The 13,467-nt window shown below is 38.5% G+C and overlaps 1 protein-coding gene across 1 annotated transcript in view; it reads right to left on the bottom strand.

The window, feature by feature from the left end:
- The window catches only part of LOC107684442 (hedgehog-interacting protein-like), a 33,645-nt gene extending 29,390 nt beyond the window's left edge, over nucleotides 1–4,255 (bottom strand). Inside the window, exons 1-2 of the mRNA XM_016480694.1 lie at nucleotides 3,574–4,255; nucleotides 708–900 (exon numbers count right to left, since the gene is read on the bottom strand). Of these exons, the coding sequence (XP_016336180.1) occupies nucleotides 708–900; nucleotides 3,574–3,843 (463 nt within the window). The 5' untranslated portion in view covers nucleotides 3,844–4,255. The remainder of the gene's footprint in view (nucleotides 1–707; nucleotides 901–3,573) is intronic.
- Between the last annotated feature and the right edge of the window lie 9,212 nt (nucleotides 4,256–13,467).

Below are 13,467 nucleotides of genomic sequence, written 5' to 3'. Positions count from 1 at the left end.
ACGTAGGCTGCCACCAAGAAAAACAAACTGATTATGTGAGCAGTGCCTTGAACAGGCCTCGTTTTTCCGCTGCATCCTGTAAAGTGTGTGTCTTGTGAGGAGTGAGTGTCAGTCATGTCTAGACCATAGTCAGACTGCGCACACACACATGCACATAAACACCAAACACATCTTGGCAGGCTGTGTTGACGTAAAATAAGATGCTTGCCAAAGGACCGAAGGGAAGAAACAGGTCATAAAATCATTCATTTACAGCTACATTTTTTAGAACTTTGTTTGGGGTGTTTTTGAGTTCTTCATTTAGTTTGTCACAACTTCAAATTTCTATTTTGCTATTTATTTGAAATATCACATTTTCATCATTTATATTTCTATAATACCAATAATTTAAGGCCTTTTGTGATGCTTAAGTCATTGCAAAGTTTAAAAAAGAAAGAAAGAAACAGCAACAAGTGGCTCCTGAATGGCATTTCTTGAACATCAGATGAACGAATCTCTCAGTTTCAAAGTAACTTTGCTGTGCAGGGGCTGCCACGGATATTTTGCTTTCTCCCACAATGCGACTTCACAGTCTGATGAATTTACCTGAGGTAATTTGTTCACCTGGACTTAGAATAACTGCAATACATGAGTCAGAAGAGCGATGTTCCTGATGAAGTTAATAATGTTTTTTAAAAAATACCTCTTGTATTGATCTTGTTTGTTACCTGGTACGTGTCCCCGGCAGGTGTAGTAGAACTCTTGGCAGTAGTCGTGACATAAGCGGGGTAGATCTTGTTCTCTGTGTGGTGCCTTTTCAAGTTTGGGTGAGTGAAAGAGCATCTGGGCATGTGGTGAGCAATGGGCACACTTAATCTCCTCCAGCAGTCTAGAACACTCTGTGTTATTGGTTGAGAAGATCTGAGGAACAAAAAACAACCAGCAAAGGTTAGAACTGTGGTTCTAATTGAATGGCTAATCCAAATTTTACTCATGCTACAAAGCTGTTCCTATATAATGACTGCGTGTGTGTATATATATATATATATATATATATATAATAAAAGAAAAATCAAACTAGGTGGTTTGACATACATTTTTGGAATGTTTTCTCGTTAATTGGACACAATTCACATTTTAAACATCTCTCTTAACAAACACCACACATCCATGTGGGCTTGATTTCTCCTGATTTGTTTATTTGAGCTCACAAACAGCAAGTCAAAATTGCACCTCGCATGGCAGCTGAACCCATGCTGGAGCGAATGGACCGAAATGAGGATACTCAAAATGTTTCTTAAGCCACCAAACAAAAGTAAACAGTAGATTAGGGCCGAGAAAATTAGCAGGCTTATTTATGTAACAAATTAGCTGTAATAAAACAACAATGTAATCTGCTCCCTTCCCCAGACATGCGCCTGTGCCGCAGCAGTCTGGTAAACCTCCCTCTCTCTGTGTGAGGTCCATGTGTAAACATCAATTTATAGATAGACGGGCACATCATTCCCGTGCTGGTATCAACAAATTAGCAGTCTGTCCAAGTCAATTAGACCAGCACACCCAGCAGACAGCCCACTGCTCTGTGTAGTAAACCATTTTGACAGATTTCTTTGATTTTGATTCTCCAGATTCTTTCGAGTGAATCAAAACCATCTTTGTGGGTGAAAGAGAAAACGGTGTCCAAAAAAAGTATTGACACCTCCATATGAACCAGAGAGTTTGGAACGTGAATTTTCAAGCTCTCTTCGCTCTCAGTCTTGCAGTGGTTGGTGTGTTAGCCTGGTCTGTGAGTGGCAACTCTCCTGCTTTAAATTGCCCATTGATTTAGTGAGCCATGGACTGGCACATGGTCCATGGAGAGAAGCATTTGTGTGCTCTCAACCATGCACTCTACCCATATGTTGCTGGGATGGGCTCCAATGTTGCCATCACCCTCACCAGCAACAAGAGGACCTTTGTTTTTTGTGTTTTCCAAAAAATGCCAAAAGTTGTTCAAAGCTGCTTCAAATCACACCACGGTCTACATCACAGCCTTTTAAGGCCATACGTAACGACTGTCGAAACATGCCAGTGCAAATAGGAGGCATATATGAGCTTAAGTCCAACTGTCCATAACTTATTTAATAGTAGATGCTTTGAAATAGTGTGGTTTGTCATGAAAAGTCATGACATGTTTAAATAGCGAAATCTGAGCAGATGTTGGGATTATGCATCACGTCACACAATATCCTTTGTCACTGGAACTGACAGAACAAATGTAAACACAAAGACTCGTTTGAAAACAATGGCTCGTCATTTAGTGACAAACAATGAGGGCAACTACAGCTCACAAGTTCTCACTGAGGTGCCAGAAAAAGGCGATCGATGATCGAAGTTACCACAACCATAAGATTAAACAAACAGGCAATTTACCGAATGAATCACCTGACATGATTCAAGGAATTTGCAGACTTGACAAACCACAACTGAGCTAACGTCCCCACAAAACCTGTAAGCTTGTTTTAAACAGCTTAAGTGAAACCATTTTGGCCCTCTGGGAATTGGTGTATGTAAGTTTGGGGTGGGGAGCAGGACAAATACTCACTCAAAGGCATTAACTAACACTTGGATAGAGCCAAGGACTGGGGGAGAATGATGTTCTCCAGCTTCACCCATTAGTGAAACTAACAAACACAATGGTGTTGTTGTTATTCTTTTGCCATAAGCAAAAAGACTCCGTGTGTGGGCAGTGTAGTGGGGAGGAGGAGATGTCGACTCTTTTTTGTTCCATTCAGCCTCGCTCTTATTTGCATGACTTGAGCAAATTAAATGATGCAATATGGCTTTTTGTCACAAACCGACGTGCGATGCCACCCAGCCGCGTATGTCGATTTGCGGAGGCTGTTTACATGAGAAAAGAGCGCGATTTCTCGGCATAGAATGTGTTCATTGATAAAACTATTGAGATTAATCTTCTCACGTCTATACAAAGCCTCAGAAAGGTGCGATTCATTACCGATCGAGAGACATTTGTTTCCCATCTGTGTTATGTCAATTATATCCATCACTACGAGAAGCACATGCTGTCACTGAAACATCAGCGTGAAAAGTTGCGCAAAGCGTCTAATCTATACATACACACATTTAACTGCAGGAGTACAGCTTCTAAGAGCGGAAACACAATATTGCAGTAGGGGAGCATGAAAATTAAGCGATTTCATTCATACGCCTCGTGCTCGCGAATGAACAGCACTGCACGCGTTCTAACCTCGGTCCGAGCTGTTTTTAATTGTTTTTCTATGTAATTATGCGCGAGACGGACGTCTTAAGCCATTGCGAACGATCTCGTTGTGTTTATCAGCGTTTATCAACTTTTAAAACCGCGTCTCGAGACTCGCGCGTTCTGTTACACTGCGCTGCGTGCGTCTTGCTGACTTTTTTATTGCAAAACGCGTTCAATACACACAGTGCGCATATCTATCCATATGTTCATTACAAGATCACCCATTATCCCACTACATACTGCTGTTGCAAACATCTTAAAAATCAATGCCATAATAAAACACGCATGAGAATCACTAGTTCAGTTTGAGGCTGCAGGAAGCCTGAACATACCCGAGCATCTCTCCGATGGAGGATCTGATACGGAGCTCTTCTGGACGGGCAGCAGGACACGCGAGGATAGAGCCTGTGACAAACCTCCCCTCCGCCGCTTCCCTCCAGTGACAGTTTTCTCTCCTTCTTTTTCAGGCGTTTCGGCAGACTTCCATCGTAACATCTCCTCCTCCTTGGACTTAATTCTCCTTTCTCGCCGAATTTCGCATCACTACATTCCCAAAAATTGGCCGCGATGGCCAACAAGAGCACACATTTAAAATGCATCATTTTCAGAGGGAAAGCGGAACACGCGACTGCTCAGAAACCAGGACTGCTGTATGACAGTCCCCACGCGTCCAGAAAGTTGTTATAGAATTACTAATTTTGATTCAAGCAAAGCAGCCTAAATTAAATAATAGTAAAGGTATTAAAAAAAAAAGAACGAAATAAGAAAGAAATTACGATGATAAATTAAGACAAGTGCTGGTTATGATGTTGTTAAAGTGGAAAAAACATGATACTGTATTTTAATAAGAAATAAAAAACACAAGAAGTGATCGGATTAGCCTATATACAGAAATTGTACGTCTCCTTTCCCAAAAGTTAAATCCCGTTGGTGCACAAAGGTTGATACGCGTGATCAAAAGTTGCACTAGGTTGTCTGTTGCATGCTCTTCAGTGCACTCACAAGTTTCCCTTTGCTCTTTCCACCTTCTTTTTAACCAGCGCGCGAGAAGGGGAACGCGAACGATGACGTCTATCCAGTCCGGGAACGCGTCATCATGTAAGTAAAGAAAAGTATTATACACACTAAGTGTCATGTTCACGGAAAATAATGTTACGTCGCGTTCAATACACATTTTACTGAGTGCATGTTTATCCGTATCCACTTGGTCATTACAGTTGAAATCTGTTACCATTTTATTGACTGTAAAATACAGATAAAATTAATCTTTTATGTTGCATTACATCTTATTCATTTCATGTTTATTGCATTATTTCACTGGCACGAGAGTCACACTGACTTGTCTTTGTGTGTGGCACTGTGGTCTGCCTTATTACTGACCGCAATTGCTGGAAAGACCACTTTTAATTAACTTCATCCAAAGTCATCATGATGCTTTCCACAATGCCACGTGTACTATCAAGACAAATATAAATGGTATTTAAATTAAATGCAGAAATGTAAAGACTTTATTTTCCATGTTTAAGAGCTCTATAATGTCTACTGTTCTTTTTGCATGTGTGTGGCTGCTTGCACTTTTCAGCATTTCTGTTTGTGCTCAAAAGTGGAAGGAGTACTATATACACGTTGAAGCTCATGGTACACATGAAATAAATGAATTACAAATATTACTATAAAATATTATAAATATGAATAAAAATATCACAAAAAACACTTAGGATGTTAACATTTTATATAACAGAGTTTTCTGACAATACTTGTTTTTACTGAAAATTTAAAGGGATCAAGAGACAGTTTTTTTAAATCCAAACAACATGGAGTTAATTATGTTCAATATTTTTTTCCATTATAATTTTTTCTCACAACAAAAATCAGTCTTTTATGCACATTTAAAGTTCAATATCCTTTGCATTTGCTCTTTAGTTCAAAGTCATGCTGTGGATTTAGATGGAGCAATTGTTATTGAATAGCCTAAATGCAACATATGAGAAAACGTCTTTTCTTTATTTATTTCTGCAATCTTTATTTCGCTAATACATTATCTCTCATGTATTGTTTATTTATTTATGCTCCTGCTTGATTAATTATTTCTATTAGGTGCTAACATCCAAGTGCTCTGTTGGAGATCAGGGACTAGAACAGTTTGTTGATCCGAGTGTCCGATACTCTTACGTTAACAGAGTTGTGAGAATGTCTGGCATTCTTGCTCTTCAGAGGGTTTGTGATAAGACTGAGCCAAATGCAGGACAAGTCCTCTTTTCTTCTCATCTAGAGAGATCTTCAGATTGCAGGTCCAGAGGGGAATGTCCTCTCTGAACAGACCTCAGTTGCATTAGTTGCAATCAGTAGCATTGCCGCACCTGTTCATCCTTGGGGGTCCAGCGCTGACCAGAACACTGGCTGATTATCAGCAGAGATCAGGAGTTGCAGGAATCCACAGTGATTGGACTGTTGGGTAATTATGGAAATGGCCCTGAGCGTTGATCAGCATGCCACCATATCCAGCCAGGCCTGTTCTGCGTTCAGAAGCGAGCCCGGTCTATTTGATCTGTCTCTTTGCATTGCAAAAATCACAATGATTCACATGCAGAGGCGAAGCAGAGGTCCTTGAGAGACGGCTTAGACCGGTTTGTGATCAGTCCAGTATTGGTGGGTGACATGTGCGATACAGCTGTGGTTTCGGTATACATCTGTTTGGAGAGATATAACCCTTCCCATTGTGCAGAAGCTACAATATTCTTCCACTGGCATCCTGCTGCACTGATATCATGGCTACTTACCATGTTAGAAGGCAACATATATCCACAAATATCTGAGCGTTACTGTTCCATTTTTTTCCGTGACTCTACGAGAATTTATGAGTTTTAAAATGATGCATTCAAACCTCATTTTCCGCATTGCTGTTGTGACAAACACACTGTGACTATTACGAAACCATTGGTAATATTTAGGCATTCTATTAGACATTATGAGTAATTTGTAACCCTTTCCAGGTCCCCATTTCAACAAACAACAGATGGCAAAATGAGTTTTTGTTATGAGAAAACTCTTAAAGTTTCAATATCAAGCGAAACCACAATTTCACATATGCTCTGATTTAGTACCGAGGACGTTAACAACAATATGCACTATCCTTTTTGGTTTTATACGAGAAGTTATGTCCTGACCAGAACCTAATATATAGTCGTCAATTGAGGTTGGAGATGTCAGGATATTTCTTGCTTTGTCATTTGGGAAAGTCCCTGGGTTAGACCTGTTGTCTCATTCAGCAATAACAAAGCTAAGCTCTGGTCCAATAGCCCTCGAAGAAAAATACTCCCCACCAAGGGGTGGATAGTCCCTGACCACACAGAATCCAGTAACACCCTTGAACTCACAGATCAGAGGTGGCAAACCACACTCAAGCAAATATCTTAAGAGGCAAGAGAAAAGGTGACAATGTCCTGTCGACAGCCGTTTGTCAATGTCCTTCTTAAGTGGCTCCTATCTGAGTATTACGCTACCCTCAAATGTCTGCACACAACGCAGTTTAATAGCAGAGAGGAGAACGGCAAACCATTTGTCTCCATCACGGTAAATCCTTACAAGAACTGCATGTACAATGAGAAACACAGGCCAAAAGTGAACTAAAATAACATGTACACCAGCAAGTGTTCACTCTGAATTCACAAATAAAAGACATGTAGACTGAAACAAAAACTTTTTGAACCCAAATGTTACATACAAAGTCTGTTTATTTCATTTAATTGCTGTGGTGGACATGTTGTTGTGCCTAAATGATTTCAGCTTCCAGTACAGCAATAATATGAAACCCAATTATACAATTTTGCAAACATGTTGTTTTTATAATAGTACCTTTTTCTCATAAAGTATAAATGGGACTTTGTACATAAAAATATATAGCTGCCTCTATATTTTAGTGTTCCTCTCAAGGGGATCGTCATATTTGAGGGTCTGTGGCATGAAAAAAGTTTGACAACCCTTCCTTTAACCTACTCTCCTTCTTTCCTATTTCAGCACTAATGGTTATTGTCTATGGTTTCATGTTCAGGCTTTCATATTCAGAGAGAATGCAATGTGTTCATGATGTTCTCAGTAGTTGTGACATGGCTAATGAGGTCCAGCCATCTGTTTATGAACATTCTGGAGAGTGAGAGCGGGAGAGAGGGATTCAGTAGCTCTTTCCAGCAATGGGTGCAGGCCCTGGTTTTCACTTCAATGACTCTAAACACATAAGGATGTTTTAAGTGTGGTGACTTAGAGAGCCAGCTCCCAGTGAGTGTGAGAGAGTGAGTGAGTCATTGGTTGCGCTGAGCCGCTGGGCCGCCTGCCCGGGATCAACAACCTCTAAATCATTGGCCTTTGCCATTGGACCACACGAAGTTTCCTTCATTCCCGTCTTTTACTCCGCTTTAGTTTGACTACCTGCCTCTGTTCGTATCACTCCATTTTTCCCAAACGTAGTCACATCCTCCTTCCCTACCATTTCATCTTTCACCTTGGCATCTGTGTAATCTAATTTCGTCCTTTCTTTCCATCTTTATGCCTCTCATGTCCAGTTGTTTCTCTTTTATACTTTTTTTTCCTGTTAAAGGAATATTCCGGGTGCAATTCAAGTTCAATTCAATTGACAGCATAATGGCATGTTGATTACCACAACATAGTTTCAACTTGTCCTTCAAAAAAGAAAAAAAAGAACTCTGGGCTACACTGAAGTCTTTACAATGGAAGTGAATGAGACCAATTTACAAACATTAAAATACTCAGTTTCAAAAGTTTCAAAATGTAAAAAATATCAAATTTAATTTACAACATCATAATGTAAACATCAAAATGGTTAGAAATATGATTTAAACTGCTCAGATACAACAAGTTTTAACACATGAATTACTGTATTGTAAGTGTATTTATAAACTATTATGCTTCACGTTTCTGCTTTTAAGTCCACCAAAAATTGTCCCCAAGTGCCTCACTGTAACCTTTTTAAAGAAAATGATTGATCAATGTTATGACTCAAGTGCTGTCGGTTGAGCTTAACTTGGAATATTCCTTTGCTCATTCATTCTTTCTTAGAGATTGTCTACATAATACTCATTCTCAACGGGAAACACATCCATCCCATAATAGCTACCTACAGACAGTACAGTAACGCTAAGAAGTCAAGAAGCTGGATTAGTTCAATAACTGTTAACACGACACTTGATTCTTCAATGTTTCCCCTCTTTCATGTTAAAGCCAAAGAGTGATGCTGCTTTTAAGCAGCAAGATGGTAGACATTGCTCTAGGGAAGGAAATGGATCAGTGCGGTGTTGGATTCGGTTCCTTACAGGAAGCGCAGTCCTATCAAGAACACAGATTAGTGATCGGTATGGCAAAAGCAGGCTTCTCAAGAGACCCCACCAAAGCGTGACCCAAAGCTGTTCCCTGACCTGTGCGTAACGATGGTTTTTCATCATAGAGGCATTCATTTACCACACACACACTCCCGACACCACTACCACCCCATCACACGCACACTCACACATGCCTTTCATCATCCATGACCATCTCTTTCTGATTCCTCCGCAGACCAGAAGAAACCTGCACTGCGTGCTATGAGGTCTAACGGATTGGATAATGTCAAATAAACCACATCATTTATGTCCATTTTATGCTTGGCCTCCCAAATTTCATTCTGATCACACAAAGTTTCCCATCCTGAAAGGTTAGCATAGGGTTAGCACACAGATGGATTTTCTTTTTCTCGTTCTTTTTTTTCCTGTCCCTAGGCTAATTATTTGTAAACGGTTCCAGTAGGGGCCAACGGCACTACCAAAGTAGACCCATAGATTTGTCTCCCATATGTTAGTGCAAATTGCAGCTGGGGCTTCGTTCTGATTTTGCATCTTGGGCTTTACTGCGGAGTTGAAAGGGAGGAATGGGCCACGAGCATGTTGTGCTGTGTGTAGCAGCATTGATGGTGGTCCTTCAACATGATCCCACCAGTGCCCCACGCTTGGCCCATCTGTGCCGACTCGGCCTACTCAAATCTCTATCAGACTTCTACTGTTTTATGAAACCCAGACTGGCAGGACACTCTGCCAGTGTTGACCAAATCTACCGCCGTGTGCTTGTGACAAATGAGCGAGTGGCACACAAAAGATGTGGGAGTCCTCAGCTCCTCAGATCTGAGAAAAATAAAAGATGTACACATCATTCTAATATGCTTATTTGGTGCTCAGATGTTGTGAAATATGGTGCTCAATGATTAATAATGGTTATTACTATTATTATTATTATCATTAAATTATTACATTGAAAACAGGATTCTTTAATGAATAGAAGGTTAAACAGAACGGCAATCATTTGAAAGAGAATGTTTATAACATTACACATATCTTTACTGTTACTTTTGAATGGTTGTCTATCAAGGTTTCCACAAAAAATATTAAGCAACAACTTTTTCAACATTTATAATAAGAAACTTTCTTCTGTGGATAAGATATTCCATTTTTTGTTTGTTTGTTGGTTTTGTCCACAAAAGACAATGAAGTCAATAAATCTAATGTTGTTTTTAGACACTATTAACTTTGCATGGACAAATAAAAAGCGGAAACATTCTGTTTCTGAAACAGACCGACAGCGGTCGTGGCAGCCGTCGCGTGAAGGCCTCCTCGTGTGAAGACCGAAGAGTGTAAAGACCATCGACTCTACCATGCGACTCCACCGGGCAGGGACACCGGCAAAGGATAAGTATCGCTTTTTATTTCTCCTCTTTCCTGTTACTTGTTTCGCTTCTGTTTCAGTTTTTATAACCATTTCTTACTATGTGTAATTAAGTTGTTGTTTTTTAGCATTTAAGTTTGGCAGTGTTATTTTTTAGGATTACTGATAAACTACTGTCATTTGATTTGTATTATTTGTATTTGATATTTATTTTAATTTTAGTTACATTATGTCTGAATTTATTATGTCTGTATAGGTCTTTTATTAAGTTTTTAGTTTTATTTAATTTGAGTTATTTTAATACTTCAACAAACTAAATGGAAATGAAATAATATATATATATTGAATTTATAAATGTGTATGTACATATACAGTATATATGTGTGTGTGTGGTTGTACATACACCTATGTAGTTGTTTTTTGGTGTTTGGCTTAGTGTTATGTTAGAATCATTATTATACTCATACTTTTATTCTTTCATATTTTGAATTGTTTTTAGCTTTATTTGTTGTTTTTCATTTATATGTTAAGTTTTGAAATTTTGTTGTATGCATTTGTCATTTTTATTTAATCTCTTTATTTTTAAAATGTGTATAGGTAGTATTTATAAAGTTTTAGCTTTTAGTTTTGGATCTGTTTTTAGTTGTTTTAATATTACAATTGATTGCTTCTGTTGTCCTCATTTGTAAGTCGCTTTGGATAAAAGCGTCTAATAAATGACTAAATAAAATAAAATAAAATAAATAAACATTCTTCAAAATAGGTTGTGTGTGTGTGTGTTTGTGTGTGTGTTTATCAGATGAAAGAAAGTCAAACGGGTTTGTAACAACATGAGGGTGAGATAGAAAAGATCTAGGGAAGGAAATGGATCAATGTGGTGTTGGATTTGTTTCCTTACATTACCTTATTGGTATAGTAATTGTCCAATATGGTGAATGGAAGCTCAACTGTACTTCAAACCTTATTGGTTCTTGTGCATCAAGCAAGTGTGGTTGAGATTTCTGTTTATGGTAAAATGTTTATACGTGAATAAATGCCTAAGTTAAATCTGTTTCTTTATATAAAGCAATCGTGTCTCTTCTGAAGACTTGGAATACTTTTACAATGTCTTTATATACTTTTTGAAGCTTAAAAATGTTGATTACCTAGACTTCGTGACTTACCTAGAAAAATATCGTCATTTGTGTTACGAAAAAGAAGGAACATGAACCACATGAGGGTAAGCAACTGACAGAAATTTCATTTTTGGGTGAACTAAACCTTTGCACAGTAAGGTTGTGATCTACAATGTGTGTGGGAATCTGAAATGTGACATGGAAACAATGTTGACTCAGTCTGCCTTTTTTTCCAGTAAGAACGGGTGCCCAGATCAGATAGTGCCGAGAGGCTCAGATACACAGTGGGCAGGCGGTAGATTGGTCCAGTGTGCTCCGTGCTGAGCACTCACTTTCATCTCAGTTCAAAAGGTCATGGGTTTGTAACTGCACCATGTTTTATTGTCCCAGGGAAGGTTTGAGGTCTCATTCGCAGAATAATATTTCCCAGCTTAGTCCTCCGGCTATTCTTTTATATCAAAAACCAAAGTGAAACTTCCCTTTGACATGCATCTTATTACCAGGAATGACTCATTCCACTAGTAAGCTCAGCTTTCTACGTCCATATGTTTTTATAACATCTTTTTTTTCTCCTTAAAGGAGAAGGTAAGTACAAAAGAAACCATAGAACAACAGCTTTAGAGTATTTTTTCTATCCTGCCACCCTGAATGAAACACAAACTGCGGCTAGTGTTTGTGCCCTCCCGTGTTGCTTCACTCCATTTGGTCTGAAGTGTTTTCCTGAGTATTTCGAAAAGTTGCTGACAGTCAAAGCCTTTGCTCTTTATGTGTCTGTTATTTATATTATACATATGGGTGTTAGTGAGGTCCGCCTGAAGGTTCTCATTAGCTCCCGGGTGACGCGGGTGTCAGGGTGTTCCATCAGGTCCACCCAGCGAGCGGTGGCTTGAGCCAATGTGATTGCGCTAGTGGGACCGGGGCCTCAGCCTTTTCCCAGCAGGGCCTTCACCCTTGCAAGCAGTGGGGTCATCACCCTGTCTAACAACCACACGTCTTCTCTCATTCTTCAGCTGTGTCATGGAGCCAGAGAGAGCCATGGGACAGTCTGTTCTGCTGAAACTCAGCAGGCATATGATGACTTCTGTCCTTCAACTCGCCATAGTTTATATACATATAAGACGTGTTAGTCTAGAACAGGGAATTCCAAACCTTTTTTTGTCAGTCAAACCCCTTCAACCTAACATAGATTTTAAAGTAACTTTTCATAATTTAACAACACGTTTGCAAATTCATGTTATTTGATGTTGGTTAATGACCACATGACATGCAGGTAAACAAATATTTAAACTTTTTTTAGTAAGTGTTAGTAAGTAAGTTAGTAAGTAAGTTTTTAGTAGGTTTAACTGCTTTATTTTATTTATTTATTTATTATTTTAGTTTTACATTGTTATGATTTGATTAATTTTAAATGTAGGTATGTGTTTATTATTATAAATGTTTTAGATTTATACTTATTTATAAAGGTTTTTTTTTCTTCTTCTTTTCTCAATATTACCGCTTTTCCACTGCACGGTACGACTCGGTACGGTTCACTTTTTGGGGGTTTTCCACTGGGTATAGTGCCGAGCCGAACCGTGCCGTGCCATACTGAGCCGTACCGAGCCGAGTCGTACCACGCAGTGGAAAAGCGCCATATGTGACCTCTGGGGAACACAAAATGGTTCTAGTGGCTCCGTGGAAAAATAGCAAGAAAAAACAATTTACAAACTGTATTTTGTACAGCTGTCAAACTGTAAAACGGCTATATACATACATACATACATATATACATAAAGAAAGAAAGAAATAATAGAATAATACAATATAACTGAAATCAATTATTAAAAAAATACACTTAAATAATAATATTTTTCAAAAATACGTTTTGGGCTTCATAATTATTCGAAACAATTATTTAATTTTACAAACAATACACTATATCGATCTTCATTAATATATACAGTATAGCTGCCCTTTTATTTTTGGTAGAGGGTCTCTTGCAAAGGGATCATCATATTTGAGTCCTCAGCATCAAAAAAGTTTAAAAGCCTCTTTTTAAAAACACGTGTATAAATTAAAATTGCCTTACACACAAATTCTCTCACACACAAAACATATAATTAATTTATAATTAATATAATTAATTAATAATGAATAATTAAGGGATAGTTCACCCAAAAATTAAAATTCTATCATTAATTACTCACCCTCATGTTATTCTAAACCTGCAAGGCCTTCGTTAATCTTTGGAACACAAATTAAAATATTTTTGATGAAATCTGAGAGCTTTCTGAACCTCTGTAGACAGCAATGCAATGGACACGTTCAAGGCCGAGAAAGGTAGCAAGGACATCATTAAAATAGTCCATGTGACATCAGTGGATCAACTGTAATGTTATGAAGCATTACACACATATGTAAACACAC

The sequence above is a fragment of the Sinocyclocheilus anshuiensis genome, unplaced genomic scaffold (assembly GCF_001515605.1).
Source record: "Sinocyclocheilus anshuiensis isolate Anshui unplaced genomic scaffold, SAMN03320099.WGS_v1.1 scaffold309, whole genome shotgun sequence".
NCBI classification, from domain to species: Eukaryota; Metazoa; Chordata; class Actinopteri; order Cypriniformes; family Cyprinidae; genus Sinocyclocheilus; species Sinocyclocheilus anshuiensis.
Note: the sequence above shows the minus strand (reverse complement) of the source record. Positions and strands in the feature narration are given on the sequence as shown.